General features: G+C 35.6%; 1 protein-coding gene across 4 annotated transcripts; it reads left to right on the top strand.

Moving 5' to 3' along the window:
• Nucleotides 1-234: 234 nt before the first annotated feature.
• LOC113751364 (probable serine/threonine-protein kinase PBL17) lies at nucleotides 235-10,154 on the top strand. Of its 4 annotated transcripts, none has more exons than XM_027295347.1 (7): nucleotides 235-802; nucleotides 7,931-8,181; nucleotides 8,291-8,528; nucleotides 8,863-9,004; nucleotides 9,104-9,225; nucleotides 9,345-9,465; nucleotides 9,663-10,154. In XM_027295347.1, exons 2-7 carry the CDS (start codon nucleotides 7,934-7,936, stop codon nucleotides 9,998-10,000), a joined length of 1,209 nt encoding a protein of 402 aa, XP_027151148.1. In that variant the 5' UTR covers nucleotides 235-802; nucleotides 7,931-7,933; the 3' UTR covers nucleotides 10,001-10,154. The 4 variants fall into 4 exon arrangements, with proteins under 4 accessions (XP_027151148.1, XP_027151150.1, XP_027151149.1 ...); XM_027295349.1 differs by lacking the exon at nucleotides 235-802 and adding an exon at nucleotides 7,346-7,736 and having other exon boundaries at nucleotides 7,931-8,166; XM_027295348.1 differs by lacking the exon at nucleotides 235-802 and adding an exon at nucleotides 7,346-7,736 and having other exon boundaries at nucleotides 9,666-10,154.
• Nucleotides 10,155-10,825: the final 671 nt, after the last annotated feature.

Here is a 10,825-nt window from a genome sequence, read left to right as displayed (position 1 = left end):
AATTTGGATTCGCTTTTGCTTGCTCTTTTCTTTCTCCCCAAGCTTGGTGAGTATTAGGACAGCTCAGTACCCAAAATTTTGTCCAAAAAACAACTCAACAAATAGATCAAAGGGATCAAAACAAGCCACATAAACCCACTTTCAATCCAAACCTTTATTCTTAAGTTTTAGGAATTTTATTCCATTTAAATAGGTAGTAATGCAGCTTTTAGGGAAGGGGGGGAGAGGAAAACGAGTTAGGGAGCAGCCGCATAGGATTTAGGGGTGTGAGAGAGAGAAAAAGCAAGAGAGAAAGAAAAACTTTTCTGCAAAAAATCTAGAAAAAAAGCTGGTGAACTGGCTCTGTTCTAGGGAATTTTTCTCCCTTGTCATTGGTCCATTTGAAGTAATTCTTTTTTATTCACCTTCTAGGGATATAGATGAACAATTTTTGTGTTGAAACTTTTCACTGATAACCATTAAAACCCCTCAAATCGAAACCCGAAACCTTTGCCAGGAAATTTTTTCTGCACAATAGCGAATAGGGTTGGCGAACTAGCCCTATTCTTCATCATTTTTCGATCTCGTCTGAACTTGTTTTGAGGAGATTTCTTTTGCTGCTCCATCTATGATCATAGAGGTGCAAATCTTCAGTTGAGAGTTTTCAGAAAAAACATCTCCAAATCCTTCGAATCAAGGCTTGAAGTTGCAGCTTCATCAACACTTGAATCTCCACGATAGGAGATTGTTTGCTTCGTTTCAGGAATTTGAGTGTGTTTTCTTGAGACAACCTGCATTTATTTGAGTTTGCAAGTATTAGTAGGTAACTATAGCCTCTTCTCTTGGTTGATCTAATGCTTTACATAAAGCTTTTAAACCATCATATGAGTTTTTGTGGGCATAAATCCTAGATCTAATTTTTCTCATGATTTATGGTGTTTAAATGAATCCATAAAGCTGTAGGGAACATGTTTATGTTAAGATCTAGCCTTTGATACTGGTGAAAACATCCTCCGGCGAAGTTCCGGCCACTTTGGCCAGAATTTTTCTAGTTTCTAACGAGTCGTGTTCTTGACCCACCGGAAACTTTATCAGTTATTTTTCTTTTATTTTGTTTCCTTTTTTCTTGATTTTGTTTGTCATGTTTTGATCTTTTAGGCCACTTGGGTTGTTATTAATTTGTTGTGGTGGGTTGAGAATTGGGTCAGAAAATTGTTTTATGTTGGATTTGTAGTTGAAACTATTGGGTTTACCTTTGTTATTTATACATGGGTTTGTGTTTGATTTTGTTTGGGGTCTATGTGTCTTTATATTGGATTTTTGTTAGTTTTGTTTGAATCAAGACACAAAGGCCCAAGTCTATAGTCTGATTAAATGGAGTGATTTTGTGAATTGGGTTAAAAATTTTGTATTTTCTTTTTCTTATTTTTATCTTTATTGGTTAAATTTTAAACATTTTATGCGTTTAATGGTGCTGGAAATCAGCTGAGCTCATGGGATGTTATTTGCTGAATTGAGTCTATGAAAAATATATTTGTAATTTGGCCCCTAAATTTTTGCATAATTACACTAAGGCCCAAAATTGTGAAAAATGGATATACTTCTTCCCTTTAAAGTCTTGATTTCTTTTCATATGTTTTATGCATGTTTTGAGTAAATTAATTCTGATCTTTAGAGTATAACTGGGGCTTGAAATAAAATTTGTTGAATTTAGATTACCTAATTATATAATTTTAGAAATTTATATAAGAAACGGGTTGATGTGTTTTTTGTTTTTGGGTTTGTGACATGGGTTTTGAAACTCAAGCCCAGTTTCTTTGTTAGTTTGAGATAGTAGAATGACATGGGTAGGTTTTCTTTTTAATAGGGCACTTCAGCTTTTTTTCATTGGGCCAAAGTGGTTCGGCCTAAAACTAAAAAAAAAAAGAAGAAGAAGAAGAAGAGGCCAAAATTTTTTGTTATGTAATCTTTTGAAATTAGAAACAAATTTTGCAATTTGATCCCTAATCTTTTGAGTAATTTTATTGTGGTCCTAGAATTTTGAATTTCTTTCACTTATGTCCTTAATTTAATTGCATTTTTGTTCCTGGACTTTATTTTTACTTAATTTTGACCCTTAATCTTTTTAAAAATTATAATTTGATCCCAAAATTTTCTAATTTTTTTTCAATTTAGTCCTTGTTAGTTTTTTATTTCTCAATTACAATCGTTTCTCTTCTTTAATTACTAATTATGCTTCATTTAAATGTATTTAATTTGTAACTTTTGGTTGCTTTATGTTTATTTACATTTTTTCACAATAATAAGGGGAGTTTAGCATATGTTTATATTTTCTTTTTAAAATTATCAATTAAATTGGTGCATTGACCCGTTTGTTGATTTTAGAAAAGCAAACAACTCTCCTTTCCCCTTACTTAGTCGGTACTTCAAAAGGGAGCTACCCCTATTATCTTTTAAATTCCTTTTATGTTCTCCTATGTGCCCCTACATGTTTATATGTTTTATGTGTTTTTATTTTATTTGTTTATTTTAACATTTCATTCATTCTATGTTTGTTTAATTTAAATTTTATGATTATTTGGAGGTATTTAAATGCTCACATTGTAATAGATAGGTTACACCCTTTTGTGCAAAAATTGTAATTAGATAGGCAATGTAATAGATAGATTTTATTTTGCAAAAAATATAATTAGTTAGATGAATATAACAGATAGGTTAGATAGGGTTATTATCTTATATTTCTCCTTTTAAATTGTTATTATGGCTCCCAATGTAATAATTAGGTCTTATGTGTTTGTGTGTTTAAGTGTTTGTGTGTTTTATTCGCTTTCTTTAAGATTTTGCATTTAGATATTATACCTATGTGCTATGTGCTATGTGCTGTACATGCTCTATGTGCTTTATATGTTTGTTTATTTTAATTAAACTCTATATGCTTATTTATTTATAATTAGTGCATGATATCACTATATTAGTCCAATGCTAATTGTGGCTTTTCTTCTCGATTTCTCACTAGTCCAATGTTAGTGAGAACTTGTAGAAATTGACCAGTCCAATGCTAGACTCTTAGACCAAATACTCGCTAGATTCATACTTTGTATGACATTTATTGCATTTCATATATTTTTTTCCATTTCAGGTTATTTCTATTTGCATGATGTATTTTTTATTCCCTTATTCCTATGTGTGCAAATTATATCATTTAGACTTACATTTAGATAATTAGAAAATAGGTTAGTCCATTTACTTATTTAAATTAGAAAAGTCACCTTCGAATATGAAAAATAAACGAGTATGACTTTTTAACCTTATCATGTTATTACTCCTCTATAAGAAGAAAAATTATTTCACGAATTTTAGTTTTTCGTACCCATTATGTTGCATTCTCCTCTAAGTCATGTAAATTCATCTATATATCATAATTTTCTTTTCCGAGTCTCATTTTTTTTTTTTTTTTGCATATTCATGACCTCTTCAAGGGTTCATTCGTGAGTTTTACAATTAATGTGATTTGTACCAATTAAATTTTGAAAAGACATTTCATCCCTCTCGATGCCCCTCTAGGTTTAGTTTTTGTATCCATACAGGAAACATCCAAGTGTGATAAGTATAAGAGTTATTTTAGGAAAATCTTTGACTAAATCTCGCAACTAATCTTGGTTAGAATGAAAGGTGCCTTAAGTTTGAACCTATCAAATATTTGCCCATACCGACTATATTTGGGTAGGGTTTGGATTTAATTTCTCAAATCCAAACCCTACCCAGACTTATACCCTGTGAGAGAGTCGTGGGTCTAGGTAGAGTCTGATTTTCTAGAATCCATATCCAAATCCAGACTCATACCAGATCTTACCCAAATCCATATATATTTAATTAAATAATATATATTAGTAAATTTATAAAATAATCTAATATTTTGTGGCTATTGAATCAAATACAGTAAGATTTTATGACATCAGAATCTGCATTTAGTATTGGTGGTTGGGTGATTGTGAGACTCGTGCCAAATTGTTTCTAGATCTGTTTGAAGCATTAGTGACTACTGATGATTGGATTGAATCAAAGAAAAAATGGATAAGTATTTGTAAATCTTCTTATTCTATTATTTATTTGCCACCGGTCCTTAGTCAAATGGCTTTTATCTCATTCACTATTTTAGTATTGGATTGTGAGACATCTACCAACATTGAGATTTAAATAAGAAAAAGAGGTACAAAATTACATTTTTTTAATAAAATTAAATATTTATATATGTTATGGTTGTTTTCTTTTTCAAAAACTAATCCTAGTTGTCATTATAATTGGTACAAACTTTTCAATAAAAGGAGAAAAGTTAAAGGCAAACAAATGATATATTGGATATGGATGCAGTTGAATCTTTGAAAATATATAGAAGTAGTTAATAATAATTCTTTCTTTGAGTTCACAATATTGTATTCAACTTGTCGAATGTTAACTTTATTATTTGAAAACAAAAATTGGATGGTATTTATATTATTTATGAACTCTATATATTTTAAATATATTTTTATTGTAGTATGTTCAAAAAATACCCATTGATACCCATTGGATACCCAAATCCATAAAGGTTTCGGTATGGACTTACTTTTTCAGATCCAAAAGAATCTAGATTTGGGTCAGAGTTTAACTAAATTAAATGGGTCTAGATTTGAATCAAATAGATCCAAATCAGAGTCTACCATTGACATACCTAACTATCAATGTATAGAAAACTAATTCTTTAATAATATGGAAGCGTTAATATTGCCACATTATATATCAAAAACCTGATATTAATTGAACAATGTTACGAGGCATCATCATTACTGATCAATACCAGATTAGTTAGTAGAAGGGATACTAGAGAGGTGATCTTGGTTTTTTTTTTTTAGGGCATTGAATGAATGACAATTATACAAAATTTGAATTTGAAATTCAACTTTTGCATACATGTCATGAATCAAATGGTGATAGTGTATACACTGTCAGTATATTTAAGATTTACTCTTTTTTTATTCAAATTTAAAGTCTTCTCTTTTTTTTTTCCCTTTCCCCATGAAAAATTTGCTATTCTAATCAGTCTTAACAACCTCTAGAATATTTCAGATGTAAACTATCCATATCAAGCACACATATATCCTTGGCTTCATCCCCATAAAAGATGCCGAAAAGCAACATTCAGATGAAAAAAAATACAGTTGACAATATAATAAGAAATAAAGAATAAAAATACAGGACCTAAAATTAATAAAATATGCAAATAGTTAAAGAACCAAATAAATCACTTGTTGACCCAAAAATGATGGAAGGTTCCTGGTTAATAAACTGGTCTCACTGGTTTGTTTGTGTGGTAAATCACTGAATTCACCCCAATCAATAATGCAAAATCGAAATGTAATGAGACTGTCCTGACTGAGAATTTTGATTGTTCATTTGGAATTTGGTTATTGACTGGTTTGTGTAGTGCACCTCAATCAATAAGTCACCCTAGTTCTACTCCTACACTTATTTTAATATATTTCTATTTCTACTCTAATCTACTTTAGGAGAGGTCTAATTGGGCTAATGAAAGAAACAATAGAGATTGAACCATTACTTTTGCTACTACTTCTATTTTAACCTATTTTAATGCAAAATTCACCTGAATCAATAAAAAAAATGATGAGAATTGAATCATCATCAGGCTAGAATTGAATCATCATCATCATCATCATCATCATCAGCTCATTTTCAATTCACTTGGGGGTTAGTTAATTCTTAGTAGCAGGGTGGTTGTGTGAGTTCTAGTCCCACATCGGGGAAGGGGTTGGGGTTTGCTGGGTAGATAAGTCTCCTGGGGCTGCTCCAAGAGTTGCCGGCTTTTGGAGTATGCTCTGGGGTTTAGGTTTGTTGAGTCAGTAAGAGTCAATTGACTTCTTGACAGAAAAAAAAAAAAATCAAGCTAGATGTCCGGCTAATCCTATAGAGGGACATCTGATCATACGGACGGGTGCACTGCACAGGCGCGTGGATTTGAGGAAGCCGTATCCTTCGAGGCAAGACCAAAAGAATTCTCTCTTGCATAGGCCTGTTAATCGAACCGGGCAGCTCGCGAGCCGAGCTCGACCCGGCTCGATAAGAGCTCGGCTCGGCTCGTTTAGAGAGACAAACGATCCGAGCTCGAGCTCTACTTAGTACTCGTTTAATACACGAGCCGAACTATGCTCGGCTCGTTTAAGCTCGTTAGGCTTGAAGGGTAGGGGCATTTTTGTCATTTTAATATATATGGGGTATTTTAACCAAAGTCATCTCCAGTCTCCGTCTGTAGCCCTAATTTTTTTTCCTCTTTTGGTCTTACGTTTTCCCCTCCCACAGCCGTCACCCTTCAGCCGCACCCCGCAGTCGCACTCCGCAACCTCCATTCTCACGCCGCACCCAGCAGCCTCCATTCTCACCCCGCACCCCACAGCCTTCGTTCGTTTGTTTTTTTTTGCAATGAATCTCTCTGAAGTTGGCGCGATTTGTTTTTGCAGAATATGCTTACACGCTGCAAGTCGATGAGAAGAGTGATATTTATAGCTACGGCGTGGTGTTATTGGAAATCTTGACCGGGAAAAGATCTGTGGATGCAGAATTTGGGGATGGCAATAGTATAGTAGATTGGGTGAGGTCTAAGATTAAGAGTAAAAATGGTTTTCTTGATATTCTGGACAAAAATGCTGCTGCGTCGTGAGCCTCCGTGAGGGAGGAAATGATGCTAGTGCTAAGAATTGCATTGATCTGCACCAGTCGAAATCCGGCTGACCGTCCAACTATGAGGGATGTAGTATCAATGCTGCAAGAGGCCAAGCCAAAGAGGAAACTGCCCGGAGGCGGCGAAGAAAATGGCACCGCTTGCGATGCTGTTCCTTTGGTACAAAAGCTGGCATCTATAATTGAATGTTAATAGGATTGGGTTTTTTATTTTTTTTTTTGGGGTTTTTTTCTTCACTTTTCAAATTTTGATTGTGGGGATTGATATAGGAATTTTTTTTCCCTCTTATTTCCACTTCCAAGTGTTCTGATTCTATCACTTGCCGTGACTAGGCTTGTTAAATGGTTCTTAATATATGCGTGCAAATTTCATAAGCATCGTACCCTTGATGAGGGATGGATTGAGTTTTTTGCGAGCTCGAGCTCGAGTTTCGAGCTCGATGAGCTCGGCTCGATTTTAAACTCGAGTTCGAGCTCGAGCTCGAGTTTTCTACTAATATATCGAGTCGATCTCGAACACCTTGTAAAGCTCGAATTACTAATCGAGCGAGCTCGAGCTAGCTCGATTAGAGGTTCGAGTCGAGCTCGATTGTCCTATGCTCGAGCTCGACTCGGCTCGTTTAACAGCTCTACTCTTGCATGACGGTTGTCCATTTTTATCATTTTCGGCCATGCAGCAAAATAAACAAAATCACGCCTCACTTCTCCCTTCTCCGTCAATTTCTCTCTCGCTCTCAGCTCCCTCTCCCCACACCCAACACATACTTCACTCCATCTCCCCTTCCAACTCCTCACCCTTTTGGCCCTCTCTCTCTCTGTGATGTACTACTATTTGTCTTTCCCCCCCTCCAGCAACAGATAAACAAGAATAGAAAACTATAACTTTTTTCTTTTTTGACAAAATAAACCATTTGCTCTTGTGTTTGGGGTAGGTGTCAAAGCGCCCGCCGTCTTCTGCGCAGCAACTTCTGGCTCCTCTCTCACTCTCTAATACTTTGGGCCTTCTTCTGTCTCCGGCGGGCATAGTAAGTCAATCGATGTCTCCAGAGCATTATCTTTTTCTTATACTTTTTGTTTTGGGTTAATTAGGTTGGGACCGAATGCCCTCAAGTTTAAATTAAATGTATTTGTTCTTAGATTGGATGCTAGTTCTGATTATTTTTGTTACCCTTAAAGAATTTTCATTACGGTTGAAAGGCTTTCTTTTTCACCCGCATAGATCATGGAGCACCAAAAGCCCGTGATTCCTGGCCAACCTGCAAAAAGAGGGAAGACCAGCAAAGAGCAGATAAAATCCATGGTCGCCGGTGATTTTGAAAGCGAAGAACAAAAGAAGATACGCAATTTCATCGAGCAGTTGAGGAACTTGGACGTTTCCTTCTATGCGTTCCGGAGGGACAACTTTTTGAAGAGCCCCTATTCCTTGGTGCTGCCACTTCCCGATCAAATTGTCCGGTACGAAAATATGGGGTAAATTCTTTTTTCAATTCCTTAAAATTGTATTCCTTTAGTATATTAATGATTAGCACCATTTTTTTATTAAAAAAAATTGTCACCTGTGTTTTGTGTTTTGGGTTAGGAATCCTGTTGAGGGGATAGACTTGGGAAAGGTGAAGCATTTCAGCCATGATAAGATGATCCAAATTACTAGTGACTTTTCCGAAAACAACTACATACGGAAGTCTACCTTTGGCCGACTGTTCAGAGGCAAGATTGATGAAGGTTCCGGAATGCCACCGCGGGAGGTGATTGTCAAAAGATGGGACTTTTTAATTCCTTTCAGTCCTACTTACGGCAATTATCCAGTCTATTATGCTGTAAGTGAGATGATACAATGTGTCTAATTATTGAGCTGCAGTTGATAGGATTTGGCCAGCTACAGTTGCAGTTTTGGTGCAGTTGTGTGGTTATTCTATAATACACATAATGTGGTGTATGCTAATATTATTTTGTTTTAGGTGTAAATTTTATTCGGGGAAACCAACTCAGAATATGAATATAATCTCGCCTGTAAGCATGCACCAATATTCGAGAAAAACATAATAACCTTACCAATTGCACCTGCCCCAGAGCTCTAGTGGATATTGATGAAACTTGGTCGGTATATTTGTAAAAATGTGGATGATTGGGTTTGGTTTTGTGTTGTTGTAGCGCCAGCTTGAGATTCTGCTGAATCCGCATGTTGCCTCGCATCCTAGGATGGCAAAGTTGATCGGATACTGTTGTGACAAGATGTTTGCTCTTGTATTTGATGTGAACCTAAATCTAACTGTCAAGGATCTCATCCCTCGTGGTACTCAACCTACACTCTAATAATAAATAATATTCATACATTTGTTTCTGCATGCGAGTGAGTATTTGTTTATTCTTTACTTCTTCCTGTTTCTGTTAGATAACTTCACTTGGAGCCCACGGATGAAGGTGGCAAGGCAAGTTGCTGAAACCTTAAGGTTCTTTCATGGCAAACAAATTGCTTTATGCAACTTTACTGCTCCCAGCATAAGTGTTGATGAGGTTGGAATTTCTTTTACCTCGTACTGCTGTTTATACTGGCATGTCCTCATGTGACGCACTAGTAGTAATAATAGTTGGCATAACAATTTCAACTGTTTGTTTTTTAACATTCAATGCAGGATTATAACATACAACTGTTTGAGTTTGATCGTGCTGCAAATCTTGCATCGGATAATTTTCCAGTACTAAAAACAATTGTGGGAGGAGCATACAACTACTATTCCCCAGAATATCTGACATGTGAGATTCTGTACTTGCAAATTTTACCATTTTATTGTATATTTAAAATTTTTAATTACAATCTTTTGTCAAGATTATAAAGATGGAGATGTGTTGCTTCTGGAAGTGCATATTTTTTTTCTATCTGAAGTTCTGCTTTTTCAAGTATGGATGTATGTTTGTGTTCTCAGAGAAGTTATTTGTTTCACACTTTGCAGCAGTGTTAGAGTTTCGCAGAGAATGGTTTTTCACATCAGACGTGTATGCTTTTGGGCTCTTGCTTTTGGAGTTGACATTAGCAAAATGTGCAGTGGAGGAAAGACCTGTGAATTTTGTCGAAGTGAATTTTGTCGAATGGGCCAAGATAGCCTTTGCAAAAAATGAGAGATATGATCGTTTTAAAATGACCATTGCAGTTCCTCAGTTGTTGATCTTTGACCTGGCAATGAAGTGCGTGCAAGAAGACCCTAAAATGCGACCACATATGGATGAAATTGCCATGGAATTGGATAAATTGTCTCAGTTTAAAACAGAGAACAGAGGGTTGTTAGGGTAGAGTTCAGTTAAATGTCCTGATATTTCTATATAAATATTTTACTTGAGAATGGCACTGAATTTTCTTGTATTGAGTTGCTGTCAAGGGTAAGTAACTTCACATTGTGCTATCACCATTATCAATTAGCATTTCTGTTGTTGTTGTTGGTGATGCAACGACTATTATGGTGCAGTTATCTGTAAAATGCCGTCCACGGGTTTTTCTTAAATTTGCTTGCTAACAGATTTTTTTTCCAATCTGGGTGAGCCATCTTAAAGATCACTACAATTTTGGACAAGTAGTTGTGTTTTTGTCCTAAACAATCTGCCATTCACTTGGATTCAAGAAGAGGTGCCTCTTTTCTTTTCATTTTTTTTTTGGTTCCCAACAAGGAAGGAGTGGGATTTAAGAAGCGGGGAGGGGAAAGAGAGATTTGAACTCACTCAGCCTTAGAAGATGTGCTTGATCGATGCTTGCTGCAAATATGCAAGTAGGTAACTCATGAGTTCAGATGCCACCTTGATAAATAAGGCCAAGGGCATACAAGCATCAACATTAAGAAAACTGCGATCAATGGATATTCCGAGTTCTCGTCTTTAGCTTAATAGCTCAGCTAGAAGATTGGATGTTCTTCTCCATTTTATACTGAAACCTGTAATCCATGACCCTTCACTATTTGCTATAAGTTCTCCAGATCCAGCTGCACCTGGACTGCCCTTTGAAACTCCATTCACTGAGGGGACTGTCTGTCCTGAATTTCAGTTTTTCCATTCGATACCATTTGATTGTTCCTAAAAAGGACAAATCAGACACCAAAGAAACTATATTAGAAAGGGGAGAAGGGTG

This window comes from Coffea eugenioides, chromosome 11 (assembly GCF_003713205.1).
Source record: "Coffea eugenioides isolate CCC68of chromosome 11, Ceug_1.0, whole genome shotgun sequence".
In the NCBI taxonomy this organism is placed as follows: domain Eukaryota; kingdom Viridiplantae; phylum Streptophyta; class Magnoliopsida; order Gentianales; family Rubiaceae; genus Coffea; species Coffea eugenioides.
Note: the sequence above shows the minus strand (reverse complement) of the source record. Positions and strands in the feature narration are given on the sequence as shown.

Excerpts from the sequence above, each read along its gene's own strand:
- LOC113751364 (XM_027295347.1), top strand. The coding sequence starts at position 7,934 with ATGGAGCACCAAAAGCCCGTGATTCCTGGCCAACCTGCAAAAAGAGGG. Across the intron at positions 8,529-8,862 it reads ATTATCCAGTCTATTATGCT|CGCCAGCTTGAGATTCTGCT; the intron begins GTAAGTGAGATG and ends GTGTTGTTGTAG. Across the intron at positions 9,466-9,662 it reads TTCCCCAGAATATCTGACAT|CAGTGTTAGAGTTTCGCAGA; the intron begins GTGAGATTCTGT and ends CACACTTTGCAG.